This window comes from Cnephaeus nilssonii, assembly GCF_951640355.1.
Source record: "Cnephaeus nilssonii genome assembly, chromosome: 16".
Classification (NCBI taxonomy): domain Eukaryota; kingdom Metazoa; phylum Chordata; class Mammalia; order Chiroptera; family Vespertilionidae; genus Cnephaeus; species Cnephaeus nilssonii.
Window position 1 is genome coordinate 50879743 of NC_137087.1, and position 21251 is coordinate 50900993.

Below are 21251 nucleotides of genomic sequence, written 5' to 3' on the forward strand. Positions count from 1 at the left end.
AGCAGAGTGGAGATTGAATATGGGTCTGGCCCTCCCAGAGCGTGTGCCTCTTAAGCTCCACTGCCTTCTGTCTCTCCTCCCGTCTGCATTTCATAATGATCCCTCCTTTGTAGGAGTCACACTGCCCTGTCATTCCCCTCTGTTTGGGTCCCCTCTGCTTGGGTCTCCTCTGCTTGGGTGCATCTTGTCTCTCAGGTGGGACACAGCCTCTCACCTCTAGTCTCTGGAGGGGGCTGGCTGACAGGAGAGGTGATGGAGAGCTTTGTCTCTCCTAAGCCTTTCCTAAGGCTTTGCAACTCACTGTGATTGCACCTGCTAGATTCTCCTAACTGGATGTGGACATGGGCTGGAGGTGCGGTGGGACTAGGGTCCATTGAGTGGGGGAGAAGGAATCAGGTTTGTGAATCTGGGGCTTCTGTCGAGGATGGGCATGGGCTGTGCAGGTAGGATGGAGAGCAGGAGCTGGTCAGGAGTCTGGGAGGGAGAGGAGGCGGGGAAGAGATGCATCGGCAGGGTTGGTCCAGCCTCCTGGTGCCCTGAGATCCTGCCTGGCCGGGAAGCCTGCACTCACCCCTGCCTTCCCGTGGACTCAGTTCCGCTTCTGTCATTTTTCTTTCCTTCTGGCCTAGGACTGGGAGCTGCATGTGAAAGGGAAACTTCATGCTCAGAAATGCCTGGTCTTCTCTGAAAAGTAAGTGCTGTCCAGGAGAACCGGTTCATGCACGTGCCCAAGAAATCCTCACTGAGCACCTGTTGCATGCCATGCTTCCTTGTATTGCTGGGGAAAGAGCAGAGAACAGCACAGCGAAGTCCCTGTCCGAAGGAGCTGACACTTAGGGGGGGGAGGGGTCAGATGATAAACAAAATGAATAGTGAATCACATGGCATCCATGGGGGCAAGAAACATCAGGGCAGGGGCAGGATGTGTGTGTGTGTGTGTGTGTGGTCCTTGCACAGATACCTCAGGAGAGGATGGAAGGAGCTCATGGCTGTCTTGGGGACTTGCACTCCTGGCCATGAGAATGCAAGTTCCAAGGCCCTGGCATGGCCCTGGGATGCTCGGGCAGCATCAGTGTGACCACCGCGGGGTGCCCGGTAAGGAGCCAGGAAAATGCCAGAGCCCAGATCCTGAGCCCTTGGCTTGTCGTAAGGACTTTCGCTTTTGCTTTGCGTGACTGTAGCGTTGGTGGGCTGAGCGAAAGAGGAGTGTGCTCTGGCTCTCCTGACCAGGCCCCTGGCTGCTGTGCTGAGAATAGATAGTGGAGAGCAAAGGCAGGCGCCCGGAGACCAGTGAGGAGGGGCTACAGGTTTCCACAGAGAACAGGATGCCGGCCCCGGGATGTAGGACCGAGGATGGGGTTCAGTGTTCTGACATGAGCGCATTTAGAAGGCCTCCCTTTCTTACCAGTATTCACAATAGCCTCAAAGGTGGAAGCAACCCAAAGGTCCCCACCACATGAACAGGCCAGCGAAGTGTGGTACACACATACAGTGGGATATTATTCGGCTTTAAAAGGAAAGAATTTCATGCTACAACATGGGTGAACTTGAGGACATTATGCTCAGTGAAAGAAGGATTCCACTTATAGGAGGTACTTAGAGTCGTCATATTCATAGAGACAGAAAGCAGAGTGGTGGTTGCCAGGGCCTGGAGCCAGGGAAATGGAGAGTTCTTGTTTAATGGGTTGAGAGTTTCAGTTTTGCAAGATGAAAAGAGTTCTGGAGATGGTTGGTGGTGATGGTTGCAAAACAATGTGAATATGGTTAATGCCACTGAATTGTACGCTTACAAATGGTGAAGCGGGTAAATTTTGTGTTATGTACATTTTAATACCATGATTTCAGAAAGGTTTTCTCTGGCTCCCCATTTTTTTTTTATTGTGGTAAAACTGATGTAAAATGCAGTGGTATGACATATTCACAAGGCTGTGCAAATATTACAACTGTCTAGTTCCAGAACATGTTCATTGCTCCCACACCTAATCGCCCCCACACCCATTAGGCAGCCACTCCTCATTCCCCTTCCTCCCAACCCCCAATCTGCTTTCTATCTCTGTAGATTTGCTTTTCTGGACATTTCATATAAATGGAATCATATCCCATGTAGCCTATTGTTACTGGCTTTTTTCACTTAGCACAGTGTTTTCAGCTTCATCCCCATAACAACATATGCCACCTTTTTATGGCTGAATAGTATTCATATCTGTGTGTGTGTGTGTGTGTGTGTGTGTGTGTGTGTGTGTGTATGTGTGTGTGTGTGTTATCACCTTTTCTGTATCTATAAATCAATCTTTTGATCTATATTCAGAGCGTTTCTTCTACCTTCTGGCTCCTGTGAATAGTGCTGCTGTGAGCATTCATTCATGTGTGCGTTTTTGTTTGAACATTGAGTTTAAACTATTTTGAGTCTATTCCTAGGAGTGGAATTTCTAGGTCATATGGTAGCTCTTTATTTAACTTCTTGAGTAACTGGTTCCCCTTTTCACCCCTCTCCAGCGCTGCTGTCCGGTGTGTTCTCGGTTCGGCAGAGGGAACTCTGTGTGCCTCTCCCAACAGCACAGCCGTTTATAACCCTGCTGGGAACGAAGGTGAGCGAGGGCTACCGGTCGGCAGCTGGAGCCACAGATCAGCTTTCCCAAAGGCTTAACACATCATATCTGCGATAACCAAACTTCCCTTCCGTGTCCTTATGTGTCTATAAGGCAAACAGAGCCCAGGGCCCTGAAATGCATGGGGCCTGCTGTCTGGGCTCTTGGACATTTTCTGACCTATTTTATTTTATTTATTTTTGAAGAAGTATGTTTTATTGATTTTTGAGAGAGAGGAAGGGAGAGGGATAGAAAGATAGAAACATGGATGAGAGAGAAATATTTATCAGCTGCCTCCTGCACGCCCTCTACTGGGGATGGAGCCCCCAACCTGGGCATGTGCCCTGACTGGGAATCAAACCGTGACCTCTTGGTTCATAGGTCGACACTCAACCACTGGGCCACACTAGTTGGACTTTCTGACCTATTTTAGACATAGAGCTTTGCTGGTTATCAACATGCCCAGAGGTATAATCATGACAATCATTAATCAATATGTTAAGAGGGAATTTCCATTTTCCCATCCTCATGTATGTCCTAACTGACTTTTGAAGGTAAAGTAAAGAACTAGGTTTTCATCCAGTGTTGTGTCATTTGTCATTTAGATTATGCCTCAAATCTTGGAACATCATATGCAGCCATTCCAGCAAGGTCATTTGCTCCGTCAAATCCCGCCTTTCCTTTGACTTCCCCGGGGACAAATGTGAGTACAGAGCATTTTCTCCAGGTCATTGTCATCACCGGGGCGTTTGCATCCCCTGCTGTGGCTGGGTGTCAGGCACAGGGACCTGGGAAGGAGCTGGTGCCGCCGTGGCTTTGCTCAGTGCAGGAAAACATGTCCCTGGACGGAGGTCAAGACTTGTGTAATTCAGTCCAGCGAGTATCGAAACACGCAGATAAAAATGCTGACATACATTTTAAAAATCGAAGGCACTCACAGACTTTCTAGCATTCAGCACTGGTTTAAAAAGAATAAGTTTGCGTTTGTGCGTGTGCTTTTAAGACGCTGGTATTTTACTGAAGTGGACCGTTTCCTGGGAGTGGGTAATTCTGAAATGTGAAGCAGTAGTAATGTGTCTGAAAGTAATGACCTTGCACTCCTGGTATGCTGGCCCCTGGGGAAATGGCTGCTTCTGTATAATACTCTTTTTAGTTGTGTTTGTTTGCAGTCTCCTCTCTCTACAACATGCTCTTTAGTCCCCCAACGCTCTAAAGCTCGTCCCTCCTTTTCCAACAGTTGTGACGACACTTTTTCTCTCTTTGTTTTCCCACTGGGTGTAGCCTGGTCCCCAGGAGCTGCCTGCCTTTCCGTTCTTTGGGAACACATGGCAGGCGTGGGAGACGCAGAACTGCCTGTAAAACAAAATGCATTTGCTAGAGGGCGTGTGTCTGTGTGTTTTGCCTGTATTTTTTGGATTCTTGATATGAGCAGCTGCAGCCTCTCTCTCTCGTCTCCTGCAATGAGCGAGCACAAGCTCACAACAGCAGGCTCCATGTGCTGTCCCCTCCATGTGTCTTCTCCTCGCGTGCCATGCCGGGCATGTGCGCAGACTTTCCAAGGGCGAGCTGAGCAGTGTAGGTGTGAGGCCGGGGGATGACTGAGGGGGAAGTGAGGAGGTTCATGAGAGGAAGTGAGGCCCGCCTGGGCTGAGATTTCTATTCATCTCTTTGTTTGCGATGTTTAATAGAAGTGCTTCACGAGGGAGCCCCTGGCTGTAAGCCCAGGTTTCAGAGAAAGAGAATTTGGTGGTTTCCCTCTCTGCACCTCCATGCTCAGGGCCCACCTGGTCAGTGGCAACTTTGGGTCAGTCCCAGGAGGACAGAATGGCTGGGTTCAAGGAGCCCCGTCATTTGTCTTTGATTACATGACCTTGTGTCCCAGTGGGGGTGCTGGCAGCTTCAGGACCTTCCCCAGGGCTGTTTCTCCATCCTGTGGACCATGGAGGCATCTCTGTGCCCACAACCTGCCCGGAGACCCGGCACTGAGGGGAGGGGACTGTGACCCAGATGGGGAGAGGGAGGGCAGATCAGGAGGCAGGTGGGCCAGGGCTCTGGGCACAGTAAAGAGAGCTGGTGGCCAAGAGCCCCTGATAAAGGGGAGGGGCTGAGGAGAGGCAAAGACAGGACTACTCTTCCTGTGTCCTGTGCCTCAGCCCCATCTCCGGGACTGACCAGCGAACCAGAGGCTTCTCCTATGGATGTGGAAGCCAGGAGGCCAAGTTCAAGTTCCAGGTCTAGAGCCCAGCAGCTGTGTGGCCTCAGGCAATCACTTGGCTTCCCTGAAGCTCCATTTCCTTAAACAGGGACAATACTCCTCTACTGATGACTTTTATTTTATTTTTTTATTATTTTTTTTTCTACTGATGACTTTTAAAGGTAAAGTAAAGGGCTAGGTGTTCACCCGGCTTGTGTAATTGGTTATTTTGATTATGTGTCAAATCTTAGAACATCATTCGTGGTGGTCTAAGCACCATCTCCTGATGCAGTGGTTGGAGCTGGAAGGTGGGAGCAAAGCTGGGGTAGACCCGAGTTGTCCTGCCCCCTGTGAGATCCAATGGGAGCATGTGTGTGACAATGATTTGTAAACCAGGCAGCGCATAAGTAACTGGCTATTGTTGAGTAACCAGCCCTTTTAACCTGCCCTGGAAACCTGTGCTGTCCAGGCCTGGCTCTGTCCGCTCGCCGTGAGTTTGGGCAAGTCTCAGGGTTCCTTGTGCTCTCATCTGTCCAGTAATCTCGGTAGCCATCGCTGCTCCCCCGAGAGATGTTGGGAGGCTGCCTTTCCTTACGTGCAGGGCAGGCACGAGCCGTCTGCTGACCCGTGATCGTTCGTGAGTACAGTTTCCTCCAGATGCCGAGAGACGGGGAGGCCATCTGGCTTGAGCCCAAGGAGAAGCAACGCACAAGAAACATTCTGCTTTCTGCACCGGAGGCCGCAGGAAGGACACGGAGAGCCCCGGACGGTGTAGGGCGATGATGATAACAGGAGCGGACATTCAAACAGTGCTTAATGCATTCTTAGCATTTTTGTGTGTATGAGCTCATTTCATCCTCCAGACAGCCGTGTGAGGTGGGGAAACCGAGGCGGAAGGCCACTAAGTGCCTTGCTCAGGTCACACAGCTGGTGAATTGAGGCATGGGGACTTGAGCACAGGCGGCCTGGCTCCAGAGCAGGCGTCCTCAAACTACGGCCCACGGGCCACATGCGGGTGTTTTTGCCGTGTTGCTTTTTTACTTCAAAATAAGATATGTGCAGTGTGCATAGGAATTTGTTCATAGTTTTTTTTTTTAACTATAGTCCGGCCCTCCAACGGTCTGAGGGACAGTGAACTGGCCCCCTGTTTAAAAAGTTTGAGGACACCTGCTCTAGAGAGCTCACCACTCAGCCCCCCCTCCCTCCCGCTGAGGGTTTCTGAGTTTTCTTCCTTGCTGTGATTGTCTCTTTAGTAAGCTCCCTCCGCTCCCCTCACTCCCACCCCACACGCTGCTTAGTAGGATCTGAGGCTGCCTTAGGGATGCAAGTCCTTCCTGGGCCTTGGCCAGCCATCAGCCATGGAGCAAGGGACAGAGGCCAGTTGAACCCAGCACCCGAATGCTTTGCCACCGGGACAGTGTCTCCCAGGAGGAACTCAGACGTTTGAAGGCATTTTCTGCAGATCCAGTGGAGGGAGAGAGGCCTTATTTGACTGTTGTTATCATCATGCATTCTGTGAGGTCTTGTTGGTCACATGAGCCTTGCCTAGGATGACTGGGAGACAAGGACAAAGCCTGCCCAGCCCTGTGTCATCAGTGGCCTGATGGCCACACCCTTCTGTAGGCCTCCGGCCCTCTTGTTTGCCATTTCTGGCAAATGGAACTGACTGAGGTGTGCCTCCCGTTAGGCAAACCTGAAGAACAAAAATATTGACATTTGAAGACAGGCTGAGAAATGAAGGGCCGACGAATCTGCTACTGAAAGCTAATTTACAAGGCTCCTTTAGAGCAGGGGCATCCCTCATGGAAATTACTGATTGTTCCCCCCCTGCCTACAAATACCGACCTCCAAAGATAAGCAGCTGCATCAGGGGCAGTTACTCTGCTAGCAAAGGACACTTTGCCCAGTGAACTCCTTGTGCGTATTCATTTCCACGATCTTTCCTGCTTACAAAATGTATGCTTTTTGTGAAAATCGAAACGGAAAAGGCAAATTTAACGAGCGATGGAAATTCCTCCCGGATCCCCCTGCGGCCCCCATGAGAACCCATGAAATCTCTGCTGGGCTTTCTGCAGAAGCGTTTCCCGGGCCTGGGCCAGGGCTTTTTCCGTCCCGTTCCACTTCCGCACATCTTTCCAGAAGCACATTTTGCTGCAGACCAGCCAGGGCCTCTGCCGTGGTAGCATCACTGTTGCTTGTGCAGCAAAGAGCGGTCCCTGCGTCTACAGCTCCCCGTTCTTAAGCAGAACACAGTGACCGGGGCTCTGGGCCTGAGCCCTCAGACAGTCTCCGGAGGGTCACACGGGGTAAAACGGTCGCAGGTCCCGTCTACTGCCTCCGCCAGCCCGGGCCTGGCTGCGAAATTGACACTTGTCTCGCCTCTGTGGGAGCACCAGCCTCCCTTTCCATGTCTCTTGTTGATGGAGATGGGGAGGGGGTGACTTAGTGTCTGCCCCCACCCCCTCCTCGCCCATCCCAGGGTCCCCGGGGGAGGGTGTTCACTTGCTGGAGGCTCTGCCATTGACTGAGTGGTGGCACTTTGTCTTTGGCTGACAGAGTCGTCATAAATAGAGTAATCAGGTTTCCCGAGCGGGCCTTCAGGGCCTTCTCAGGCCGTAAATAGTTTCCTTGCACCTGCCCAAGATGGACTTGGCCTGCTGGCTGTCCCCATAAAACCGCAGGGAAGCTTTCACAGCCACCTTGGGGACTCTTTAGTGCCAGCGCCACAGATGGGCCTCCCTGGCCTGCGAGGATACAAATGGGTTTTATGGTTTCTTTCTCACCGGGCCGCCGCGCGCCAGGAAACTTGTGTCAATAAGGAAACCGAGGCACGGGGAAGCATAAGGGTTTGTGGAGGGCCAGAGGGTGCCCCTCAGGCGGCAGGCTGTTTCCTGGAACATCTGGCTTCCCGGGGCCTATGGTTCGGAGCACTGTGGTCCCCTGGCTTCCAGAGCACGAGGAGGAGCAATTCATGCGACACGTGATGCCCACCCCTCTCCCACCAGTCCAGCTCTGTCACTGCTCCTGTCCCCTCCGGGGGGTCACCTTGTGCATTTTCCAAGAGAACAGAGAGCCAGGAAACAGACGTGGGTGGGTTTTGTTCTCCTTCTCCTTTTCTTTTTACGGGTCTTAATTATGTTGTCTTGTTGCAAAAGTAGTACAAACACAGTCTAAAAAATTCAGTCACAGACATGTAAACCATAGAAAATTTAACCCAGCAGAGAAAACTGGAGGTAGATATCTTTTACTCTAATTATGGGTTTCTGGCTGGTGTACATCTGCTGGTGCAATTACCAAGAGTATGCATTTTTGCACAAATCAGATAACACCATATAATCTGTTGTGCAGGATGGTTTGTTTCACGTAACATGAGCTCACAATACGTATTTTAATTGATTTCTAGCCATCTTCTTGCATCTGAACACAAAACCCTATCATATATATAACATTGTCTATTGTATGCATTTACCGTAATTTATCAAGTCCATGTTTGATTGATTTTTCAGTGAAGCCTGAGTTGTAATCACAAACCTAGCACTACTTCATCCACACAGATTAAGTTCCTTAACTTCTCCCAGGCACATGTGTCCACATATGCAGTGATGGGTTTGGACCAGATGACCTCCCAGTTTTAAGATTCTGTGACTCTAAGGATTACATGTTACACCACCCAGAGACCCTAGGCTAGTCTGGCACCAATAAAGGTCGATTTACTCTAAATCAAAGCTAATATGCTTTATAAAATATTAGAAAGTGTCAATAAAGACATCTGTGTCTATCCTCCAAGAGCCATAGCCGTGGAACCCACGCCCTTTTGCTATCTGTACAATATGTTCTAAATCAACACCACGAGGAATAAATATTTGCCCTGGTTCTGTCCTCACGTGTCCCTAGCACAAAACCAACAGAGGCCCGCAGACCAAGTGCCAGGTGAAATTAGGACACGCCTAAAGAAGATCAGTGTGGAGCACAGAAATGGTTTATTGAAGATCAAGCTCATATTTGTGGCTCTAGCAAGCACTTGGAGAGACTTCTCCCCACCCCCAGGCCTATTGCCCTCAGCCACATTTTTATTGCAACTCTGTGAGTTATTTGAACTGGGCCTGTTCTCTGAACTCACCTGCAGAGCCTGTTCCCACCTGCATCAGAGGGCACGGAGAGGTCTGAATCTTGCTACACAAGTGTGTTTGCTCCTTTCATATTTCCGTCTATAAAGAGTTTGTGGGTGAGGCGAGAGGTCTGGGACCCAGCCACATGAACCATTAGAAGCAGCTTCTGGTTTTAAGAGAATGGCCCCAGCATGTGAAAATGGACAACCCAGGCCCCTGATCACTCAGGGGTGGGGTGGGGGCTAAGGGGTTGGGACTAGGGGCAATAGCAGTGCTGGCCTGCAGGCCTACTGAAGCATTCCCCCAGGCTGGGAAAGGATCTGTCCCTTTAGGTTAGTAATTAGGACTTTAGTGACAACCCTTGACACTTCAGCTCTCTTAGAGATTCGACCTGGGATTGGAAAGTTTCAAAGGCACCTGTCCCACATGCGCCTCCCGGAAGCTCAGCAGGCAGAGCAGCGGGTGGGAGGTTAATGGGGCCCATCAACACCTCACACCAAAAATCCCAGTTGGCTGAGGTCTTATGATTCTCTCTAAACCCATCTACTCCTGCTCCAGGGCACAGCTTTTAAAATGTATTTTTGGTAACTTTTAATTTTAATATAATTCAGAATTATAGGAAAGTTTAAGGACCATCCATATGCCTTTTACCCAGAGTCATTTGGCCCACTTATCCTTCTCTCTGTGTCTTTCTGTCTCTCTGTATGTGTCTCAATTGTCAATCTGTCTGTTCATTTCTATCTGTCCACCCATCTCTGTCTATCGTTCTAGTCATTTATCTATCCACTCATCTATCTCTGTTTATCTTTCATCCATCTATGCAATCATTGATGCCTGTTTTTTCTTGAACGATTGGAGACAGTATATCTCTTCACCCCAACTATGTCCGTAGGAATTTCCTAAGAACACAGACTTTCTCATACATAATCACAGTACAGTTATATCCCCCCTCACCCTCTCAGTCTAGAATCACCACGGCACATTCTTATACTGTGGGCGGAAAGGAGCCAGCTGGACACCAGGCATTGCACCAAGGCACTTTACATACGTTGTGGCACTCTTGTCTTCTGAACAGGCGTGTGGAATCAATTTTTATTTTCCCTGTTTTATAGACAGGCCAGCTCAGGCTTAGAGAAATTCAGTCACTTGACCAAGGTGGGTCCCTGGGGAGCAGATTCAGATCCAGGTCTATCTGACACTCCCATGGCCCTGGCACTGGTGCCTGGAGACCATGAGGCACACACTTGATATGTGTCTGCCCTTGAAGAGAGTCACTCAGGGAATGGCAGACTTCATTAGCAAGGTTCTCACTGCTTGGGGCTCATCTTCAGCCCTATAAAGACGAGGCCACCACCGACACAGACAGGCATGTCTGAAAGACGGACATGCTTGTGACTGTATTTATGCTGACACAGATGCTAGCATAGGGAGGGAGGACAGACATTTTGCTCCCTGGGACAGAGAGTGGGAAAGACACAGGTTTCCTGTATATGCCCAACACAGTTGGGGAAAGTTATCATTATCCTGGATCTTAGGGTTTAGCTTGGCAAGACTTCTGGGAGGAGTGGAATTTTAGAACTTAGAGCCACATAAGCATGCATATTTTACATCTGGAAAGGACTTCAGACATATAGGCCACCTCCCTCATTCCAGACACTGGGACACTGAGGCCTAGAATGGAAAACTAGTTTGCCCCTGTCACGTACCTAATCAGTGAGTCCAGGCCCCCTGTCTTCCGGGATTAGGTTCGTTCCACTACATCAGGAAGTCTGAGCTTTTCCCAGCCAAAACCCCTTTTAATGATTTACTCCCACCTCAAGCAGCCACTATCCTGCATTCCATGTTTGGAAAAGTACTGGATCTGCCAAAGTACTTATATTAGTGAGTAATTAACTAGCCACCCATTTTTATTCATCAGAAACACAGACACGCCAGTCAGATTGTCTGATCAACCTACGATCTAACCAGGCTGCCATACGGATAGAGTCAAGAAATTCAAAGTATGACCTCAACTCGGGTTTTTAAAATGTCAAAAAATAATGACTGTCCCTTCAGATGTTATTATATAGAGACCCCTTAAGGACTTGTCAGAGAACCTGGGCTGGGAATTCATGTACAGCATGATGCTGCTCAAGGGCACTCAGGGTTGTCTGTGCCCCCAGAACAAATTTTACTCTCGATGGACCACCTCAGGTCCACTCTTCCTTCCTCACCTTCTCACTCATCATTCAGATTTGCCAGAGCACCTATAGCAATAATAGCTATGTCTATATAATCAAATATGATTTTGAACCTATTTGGGTTTACCAAAGAGATATGTTAGCTTGATGGCAGAAAAGAATGCAGCCTGAACTGTCCTAAACAGAATATTTGCAAAAGAATATGCAGGCACACCTTGGAGATTTTGTGGGTTCCGTTCCAGACCAATGCAGTAAAGCGAATTGTAATAAAGCGAGTCACACTAACATTGTTGTTCCAGTGCATATATTTACTCTGTACTGTAGTCTATAAAGTGTGCAACAGCATTTTGTTGGGAAAAAAACCACAACAATGTACATACCTTAATCTAAAAAGGCTTTATTGCTAGAAAATGCTAGCAATGATTATCTGAGCCTTCAGAGAGTCGTATCTTTTTGTGGGTGGAGGGTCTTGCCTGCAATGTGCGTAAAAAACACAGTGCTCCGGCGTGCAATAAAGCGAGGTATGTCTGTAACACATACAACATTGTTTTATAATTGGATGGGGTTTGTCACATGCAAAGAAGCCAGACACAATTCCAAGCAAACCCTTAACACAGAGATTCTCAAAGATTTTCATTTCATGGCTGGCTCAGAAAATGGTAAACCAAAGAAGCTGCTCGTGGTCACTGGAGGTACTTGGCCTCCACCTGAGCGGTCAGTATCTTGGCATACCGAGATCCCATCTGCAGTTTGCCAGTTGGGAAGCTCCACATGAACATAATTAAGTGGAGGAATATTAAAGATCTTGAGATTACCTTAAAGGACAACAAAAGACTCGGTAAAATCCAACTTCTGTTTCTGACTGAAAATCTTAGGAGGAAAAAAGCGCTCATGGAATGCATTTAAACATTTCAGTGCGAACCTTAATTGAGACCCATTCATTGCAGGGCCTCTCTAACGAGGTCTGCAGCATGAATTCGTCTCGGTCTTGGGCGACTGGCAGCTGCGAGGGTGTTTATTCTTCCGAGGCCTGTTCCACCGCCCGCAGCAGCTTTTGTTGCACTCACACGCCAATAAAAGCCTCTCCAGTTGCCTTTTCAGCCCGGAGGAGACAATGAGAGAGGCGCTGGCCCTTGTGCCGGTCACTAGGCAACTGGAGAGGGGATCGGCCCAGAACCGCCCTGCGTGTCTGCTCTGCTGTCCAAGCACACGTTAGCCCAGGCCAAGCACACACAGTCACATGTGGCCGAAACGTGCCCAGCTGGGAGGCAGTGGGTCAGAGCGCCCAGCCTCAGCCCTCCTGTTGATAAACTCGGAGGACTGGCCACTTTGTCTTGACTGGGTCTGTGTCTTTATGTGGACCGCCGACCCTGACGAGAGGCACAGATCCTGCCTCTTAAGTGCCCTGCTCCTGTCATCCCTGGAGAGCCCTGGGTCCCACCTGGGTCACACCCAGAGTCCTGTTCCCGTCGGGAAAGTGATCGCAGATGGGGAGATCTGAAAGGGGCACTTGGGTTCCTCCATCTCAGGGCTGAACCGTAAAAGGAACTTCTTACAGACTCTAATTGTCCTCAGCCCAGATGGGAGAAGGGGGGGCTTTTTGTGGTCGATTTACCCAGGTATTAGCCCTTGTTAGCCCTACGACTTGCCCACTGTTACCTTAACAAGCCAGCCCCCTCATTCATGTAATTAGATGTTGACGTTCACTTTATCGTAGAAAATGGTGATTATGCAAATGCAGCCTATGCTGTTAGAGTGTGTTTTGGGTTTGGAAAATTGCATCCTTCTCATCCACATTGGGTTGGCTTATGATTTCACTAATTCTCAAACCTTCTGGAGACTCAGACTGATTAAGGTTTGCACAGACCAAACAGACACACTTCCTTCCTCTGGGAGCTTTGATTAGGCCTGGTTTTGGCTTCCAAACTGTTCCTTAGAGGTGCCTTGGGACTGCTGGCTGGAGTGTGGCAGCAGGGTGCTGGACCCCAAACTCTGTGCAGAGCAGCGACTCTTATGTGTCCCACATGTTAGGCTGGTGAGCAAGCTTTTGTTTGAAGAAAGGATTCCAAAGGTCAACAAAGCTTTGAAAGCCAGGTCCTTAAACCACTGTTGCTGTGAACGTGTATGTCAATGCATTGAGATCCCTCAAATCCTGTCTATGCTCTTGTTTTCCTTATTGGAATTTTAAAAAATTATAAGTGAGGCGATATGATGTATCTAAGAAAAAGGTTAAACATTGCTTCCCTTCCTCCCTTCCCATTCTGCTCTTTGTAGATACCCAGTGTTGATAAGTATCCTCCCATAATACCTTTCACTTCTGTGCTGATATCCTTTAACAGCTTTTCCTTTGGGGAAAGTTTTAAACAGAACAGTCAAGACTAATATAAGTAACACTGTATCCCCATCCCCCAATTTCAATAATTATCAAAATTTTATAACATTTGCATCATCTATCTCTTTCTCATATATTTTTAAACTTTTATTTTTTAAATACCTTTTTATTGATTTTTAGAGAAAGAGGAAGGGAGCAGGAGAGAGATAGAAACATTGATGAGGGAGAAACATTAGCATCAATCAACTGCCTCCTGCACACCCCCTGCTAGGGATTTGCCTGCAACCCGGGCATGTGACCTGTTGGTGCATGGGTCAATGCTCAACTACTGAGCAACACCGGCTGGGCTCTTTCTCATGCATTTTTAATTTTTTTATTTGGTTTTATAAAAATGGCATGCTAATCAGCAACCTGTCTTTTTACGTAGTTTATCTTAAACATTATTTCTTGTCAGCTCATCTACCGCCTCCTTTTAATGGCTATGTAGTTTCCCATTGTTTGCTTGAACCACCATTATCTCAACCCGTTGTCACCTATTTTGGACATCCAGGCTGTTTCAATTTTGTTTTTTTGTCATCTTATAAATTACTGTGACTAATATCCATGTACATAAGTGTTTGCATACTGACGCATTTATGGATTTCCAAAAGTGGGATGGCAAGATCAGGGCTATGTATATTTTAAGTTTTATTAACTATTGCTCAAGTATAGTCTCGAAAGATTGTAGATAACCTCCCACCAGCAACAATGGCCCATTTCCTCAAAGCCCTGGGTATGATTGTTCATTAAAAATGTTGTGAATCTTTTGTATAAAGAGATGGCATAACATCCATGTCTTATGTGTGCGTGTGAATGAATTCTTTTCTGCATTAATTTTGTAAATTGTAGTTTTGCAATCATTATTCGGGGGAAGAGAGCCATTAGGAACGACCGGAATAGAGGCCAAGAGGGAAATGTCTTTTGCAGACCCGCCACTGCTCTTTGTTTCTATTAGTTTGTACAGCGGAAAACGGGCGCTGGCCGCGTGGTGCATATCTGCAATCTTCCCGAGGGAAGCTGCACTGAGAATGACGTCATTAACTTGGGGCTGCCCTTTGGAAAGGTCACCAATTACATCCTTATGAAGTCTACTAATCAGGTAGGTCTGGGCACTTTCACACTGGTATGTACCAGACAGATCACAAATTGGTGGTCTGTCCAGTTCTCTCTCTCTCTCTCTCTCTCTCTCTCTCTCTCTCTCTCTCTATATATATATATATATATATATATATATATATATATATATATATATATATATTATTTTTATTGTTTTTTTTTTTTTTAAAGAAGCTGTCCTTAGCATAAAGAGGTATTGCACAGTTGGACTCCCATTGGTCTTAACCAACAAACAGAGGTGACATTTTGTTTCACCTTACCCTTCTTGTGATGGTTACGGGCCTTTGTAAGTTGCCGAGAGGTGAGGAGGTGCTTTGGAATGAGGTGCTCAATAGCATAGAAAAGCTAACTGGCCCCCCAGATAGAAATCCAATCCCCTGAGCTAATGCTAGTCTTGCCTTCTAAGCTTCTCATAGCTGAGGGCCTGGATTTTGAGCCAGCCAGCAACTGACTTGGGAGCAAGAATGTTCACGGACCCTTGGTGTTACCCTCTGAGGCCCAATAAGTGGGAACTGATGGATGCCTGGGAAGTCTAGGAAATAAGGGAATGGACGGAGTCCTTGGGAGTCCGCATTTGTCTTCATTTCTAAAGTCAGGGAGAGAGTTTTACAGAGAATGATCAGAAATAGGAATTTTTGTATTTGGTTGTTAATAAGTATTTTTATTTTGTGAATCAGAGGAACAGGCATAAAAGAAATTCTTTTCTTAATTAAAGTATGAACCTTGGAGACTCAAAGCCACATCGGACCCCCAATGGTCTTCCTCCATCAGCCTGGGCTTAGATAGCTCACCTTGTCTCTTTGTTCCTACTTCTCACAATTCTATTTTGGGTAAATATCCAAAATTCAGCTTGTAAGAATAGTGCAGTGAAAGTCATTGAATTAATATTATTCACATTTGACAGGTGAGAGCTAGAGATGCTAAAATGTTTGCATGAACAAAGAGGCAATTCGAAAGCTGGGTGGCAGAATTTGAATAAAACTCTAAGTAATCTTGACTCCTAGTCTCCCACACTCTGCCAAAGACTGACAGCATGGAGAAAAGCATATCTCAATTAAACAACAAATGTGAGGGAAGGAGGAGGATGACTTTGTTCAAGGCAGTGGGAGAGCTGGCGTTCACAGTCAGGGCCCCATTCTCACAGACTACTTCCTCCTCAACACTGAGGGACGAGATCGGTACAAACCAAACAAATCTAAGGAATAATAATAATAATGAATTCCCCACAATAGCTACTGGGATAAACTGACAGGTCAGTCAAAACAGGCTATTTAGAAAGTCTCTATAGACACCAACTGAATGGAAAAGACCATTTCTTTGGTGTGTGTGTGTGTGTGTGTGTGTGTGTTATCACAACAGTTAAATAAAGAGGAAAGCTGCCATGGAAACATAACAGGGTTTTCCTCTCTCTTTAACTCACAAAGACATGACCTTCCTTTAAGCCTAGAGAGCCCCTGAATTATTTTAAATATATTTCTCTTTTCACAAAGAAAGTGAGAGCTCAATACTCAGGGCCTGTGCCTCTGTCTTCTGCCATTGCCACCGTTAATGGACAACTTTTGCAGGGATTGGCCTGAGTCCATTGTGCAGTAAATTCACTCTCCCCTGTGTCACCCCTTCCCCTGGGAAGCTGTTGGTAATGGACCCTTCCATTGCAGAGGGACTCCTGTGGCATGACGTAGCCCAGGATGGACATACATAATTAAGAAGAATGTTTGGTAACCATGGGGATCCGGAGAGGGGTCATCTTATAATGAGCTCTTTTGGGGAAGTTAATAAATAGGTCTCTTTGAGCAGATGGGATCAAAGAGAGCTCTTCCTTTGCTGTTTTATTTTTTATTTTTATTGAGGTATGAAATACATGCTCTAAAGTGCACTAGTCTAAGGGTACAACGCCATTAATTTTTTACATGTGTACACCCATGTAATTACCACCCAGGTCAAAATATGGAACATTTCCAGAACCTCAGGTTTCCTCATGCTCCCTTTCCCAGTCAGTACCCCACCCCACCCCACCCCAGGCAGACCTTGAACTTCTAATACCTTTAATTCATTTTGTCTGTGTTTGTTTGTTTGTTTATTTATTTATTTATTTATTTATTTATTTTTATTTCAGAGAAGAAAGGAGAGGGAGAGAAAGATAGATACATCAATGATGAGAGAGAATCATTGATTGGCTGCCACCTGCATGCCCCCTACTGGGGACTGAGCCCGCAACCTGGGCATGTGCCCTGGCCGGAAATCGAACCGTGACCTCCTGGTTCAACCACTGAGCCCCGCTAGCCAGGCCGTTTTGCCTATTCTTGAGCTCCGTATACTTGGAATCATACCTTGTACTAAATTTAGTTTGAGACCATTCATGCCAAGTCCAATGTATGCCCTGCCATTCTTTCCTAGGCCTTTTTAGAGATGGCTTACACAGAAGCTGCTCAAGCCATGGTCCAGTATTACCAAGAAAAGTCTGCTATGATCAATGGGGAGAAGTTGCTCATTCGGATGTCTAAGAGATACAAGGAATTGCAGCTGAAGGTAAAGCATTCTCTTGTTCATTCAGTCATTCAACAAGCATCAGCTGAGTGTGTCCTTGCCAGGCACGGTCCTAAGGAGAAGACAGGAAAGATGCAAAACTTACCCTCTGTCTTTGAGGATATCACATGGGAAGGCAAAGCATTATAATATGACAAGGAACATGCTTATGGATATAAGTACAGAATGCAAAGGGTTGTTTGCGATAGGATGACTAACTACCTGGGACCCACAAGGGATTTATAGGGGAGGTCTTGAAGGAGGTAGAAGTTCCAGGCATAAACCCTGAACACACAGGTCTTCAGTAACTTTCTTCCTCTGTCACCCTCCTTGATATCTTATTCTTGTCTCTATCCTCTGTAGTTATGTCTTCAGCCCCATAGAAATCCTTCTAAACCACACATGACTGAATTGGCCACTGTCAGAACTCAGGGATGAATTCAGATAATTCCAAACAGGGCTTTTGTTTTTGTTTTAGCTTGTCCTACATTTGTCTTTTCTTTCTTTCTTCTTTTATTTTATTGTGAAATACAACATACATAAAGAAAAGTGACTAATTAAGCATTACACAGTTTTAAATGCACTAATGGATGAAATCCCCTAAGTCCCATAAAAGTCAAGAAATAGGACATTGATGGCACCCAAAGGCCCCTCATGCTCAACGCTTCCCTCTCCACTCCTGTGACTTTGAGGATCATCATTTCCTTCCTTTACCTTACAGTCCTGGTACCCAAGCAATGTGCCTTCCTTAACAAGTGTTGTTTAGTTTTACCTATTTTTGAACTTTATATGAATGGAATCATACTGTCTGTGTTCTTTTATGTCTTGCTTCTTTCACTCAACATTATGCCATTCATGTTGGGTGTGTTTATTTTCATTGTTGTATAAATTTCTATTGTATGACTACAGGTTTATTTATCCATTCCACTGTTGATGGACATTTTGGGTTGTTCCTAGTTTTAGGGTATTAGAGACAATGAATGCTACTGTGAACATTCCCAAACACATTATCCTGTAAACACATACACCAATGTATAACTAAGGGTGTGTACATAACTAGGAGTGGACTTGCTGAATCACAGGCATGCATAGCCTCAAATTTGCTAGGTAATAGCAAGCTCTTTTAAAAATTAGTTGTTCCAAATTTACACTCCTATTAGTAGTGTCTGAGAGTCTACATTCTTTTTAAAAAATATATATTTTTATTGGTTTTTAATTGATTTCAGAGAGGAAGGGAGAGGGAGATAGAAACATCAATGATGAGAAAGGATCATCTGCTGCCTTCTGCACAATCCCCACTGGGGATCAAGCCCACAACCTGGGCATGTGCCCTGACTGGGAATCCACTGGTGACCTCTTAGTTCCTGGGTCGATGCTCAACCAGTGAGCCATACCCGGCTGGGCAATGGTCCACATTCTTGCTAACATTTTATTTTATCTGACTTTTTAATTTTTGCCTGTATGGGGAGAGTGTAATGGTTTGTCATGGTTTTGTTTTTTATTTTCCTGATTATCAATTGATATTGAGCACTTTTTTCATATGCTTACCGGCCGTGCCATTTGGATCTTCTCTGGTGGAAAGTTTCTTTTCAAGGCTTTGCCCATGCTTTTCTCTTAGATGTGTCCTCTTAATGGTCTGCAGGATTTCACTAATCTAGAGCACTTTGTCCATTTGAATTTATTGTAATGAATGCTACCTTTGTGCTTAAATCTACCGTCTTAGTTTGTGCTTTCTGCCGTCCCATGTAATAGGGATTTTCCCGGTCACATCAGCTCATTCCACATCTACTTGGGGTCCATTTCGTTTAGGACCCACAGCCTTCAATCTGCTTTCATGGTTAAAGTCAGAGACAACGGCCGAGCGGCTGTTTCTGGCCAAGACTCGCCTTCTGACAAGTCCCTATATGTAGGTCGGGTATACGTCAACCAGCCGACAAAGCCCTGATTCTGCTTTGCTTGCAATCTTGCTTCTGAAGTTCCTTTGCCAACAGTTCTGTCAGAACCTGGCTTTATTTCTTTTCTGATTAATGAAAGCACATGGCTTTTCTCAGACAAGTGAAAGATCCCACCCCATTCTCCACCCAGCCAGAGTTCCCATTCTCCCCAGGGGCCTAAAGTTGAATTTCCATACTGGGTTCCCAGTGGAGCTTTGTTCTCCAGATGAACTGTTCTGTTAAGTTGTAATTAAGATTAATAGCAGTACTCAACTTCTTAAAGCAAGGTACTGAGGCACCCCAGTACCTTACCAAGGGAGATAGTTTGGGGTGGTGCAGAAACCAGGGGTTAAAGAGGTCATGTGGTCCACTTGCATTCAGCAAATGTGGAACCCACTGTGGGCAGGAAGTGGGCCAGCACCATGGGAGCAAGCTTGTGGAGGAGCTCACAGTCTGGTGGGAGGAAGAGCAGGTAAACACAGAGCCACCCACAGCCGTGTGAGCTATGCCAGATTGAAGGGTGGTGGTGCCAACCTAGGCTCTGCCCCTTCCTGCTTTGACGAACTTGGACAAGTTGTTTCACCTCTGTGAGCCTCAGTTTCCAGATCAGTAAAGACTATATACTCTGAGTTCCTTGGTTAGAAGCATTTTTTTTTTCATACATTGTCACTCCGAGTCTCACAATCCCTCTCTCCTGTGAGGTGTGCAGGGTGGATAATAACAGTCATTATAACTGTCCAGCAATAATAACAAGCGTACACACCTTTGATGGAGTCCTGGTACTCAAGCAATGTGCTGAGCACTTTACGTAAATACATTATCTCCTGTAATTCTGACATCAGCTTGGTCAAACCGGTATTATTACCTCAGTTTTACAGATGAGGAAACTGAAGCTCATAGAGCTTGGCAACTTGCCAAGACCATAGTTACTGGAAGAACCATCATTAAAACCTAGGACAGTTTTGGGTTTGCACTATAGCTGCATCTCTATATTGTGTTATTGAGATCTTCATAGTCCACATGAAAAACAGAAATCAGGTGATTTTATTACAGTCACGCGGGCAGTAAACCGCAGGGGTAGTATTCTAACAGCTTCTCAAACTTCCACGCGGAGTTTGTTAAAATTTCTGTTCAGTAGTTCAGGGGCAAGGCTGTGATCCTGCATTTCAAACAAGCTCCCAGGAGATGCCAGCGCAGCTGGACCTCAGCACTCTGAGCAGCAACGGTCTAGGACACATTGTTGTCTGACCTTTCATAAGGGCTTCCTGCTCCCCAAGCTGTCACACTGCCTCTGTGAGAAAGCAGCTCAAAGCATGTTTCAACTCCACAGCAATGCATGCATTATGGCCCCTAAGATGACATCAGCTAGGACCTTTCTCTGTAAGGAACAGAAAATTGTCTCAATTAAACATATTGACTAAAGTTTTCAAAAGGTGGGGGGGGGATTTATTGGCTCGTGTAAATGAGAAGTCCAGGAGTAGCCCTGGCTGCAGGTATGGCTGGAATCAGGGCCCAAGTGATGGCATTAGGCCTTGGCTTCTCTCCATGCTGTGTTCTGCTCACTTGGCTTTGTTTTGGGGTCTCCCTGGGATGCCCCTGGCAGCCCCAGGCTCTCTCCTCTAGGTGGCGTGATGGCGTCATTGACTTCAGCAGCTCTGGCTTCTCGCCCTCCCATTTCCTTTAACAAGAGTGAGCCAGAGTTTTCCCCAGCGGCTCCCACAGAAGTCCCGAGAGGCACCCTGATCACCCAGGTCCCTTAGGATACGTGTCCTTCCTGGAACCAGTCTCTGTGGTCAGGGGACGGCTGTGCTGGGATTGGTGAAGTCTCTGTCACCTGCTGCATCTTTGGAGCAGGGGTGGAGAGAGGGGAATGGCTACTGGGGAAGTAGACAGCAAAACACTATATCCATGCATATATCCAAACATGTCAGGGCCAGAGGAGCCACCACATGGGGTACCACGAGGGCTTGCAGAGGTGGAGGGAAGTTTTGATTGGTTTTGCTCCCCTAACCTCACCTTTTGCTCACCAGGCAAGGTGGAAGGGGAGAAAGAAGAGAGCTTAAGGTACTTGCAATCTCCTGTCTTGACTATTTCTTCATGCTGTAATCTTATCTCCCTACACACTCTTTGTAGGGAAAGTTCTAGTCCTTAGGGCATTTGGGGCAGAACCTGTCCCATAACAGGTGTCCAACAAGTGCATGGAATAAATGAGAAAGAGAAAATCTTTAGGAAC

General features: G+C 46.7%; 1 protein-coding gene across 2 annotated transcripts in view; it reads left to right on the forward strand.

Annotated features, from left to right (window-relative positions):
- RBM20 (RNA binding motif protein 20) overlaps nt 1-21251 on the forward strand; it is a gene marked incomplete at its 5' end in the record, with an annotated part of 184413 nt that overhangs the window by 136822 nt on the left and 26340 nt on the right. For both annotated transcript variants that reach the window (XM_079794193.1, XM_079794192.1), the window contains 5 exons: nt 630-691; nt 2497-2588; nt 3194-3291; nt 14398-14541; nt 16956-17087. In XM_079794193.1, the coding sequence (XP_079650319.1) occupies nt 630-691; nt 2497-2588; nt 3194-3291; nt 14398-14541; nt 16956-17087 (528 nt within the window). The remainder of the gene's footprint in view (nt 1-629; nt 692-2496; nt 2589-3193; nt 3292-14397; nt 14542-16955; nt 17088-21251) is intronic.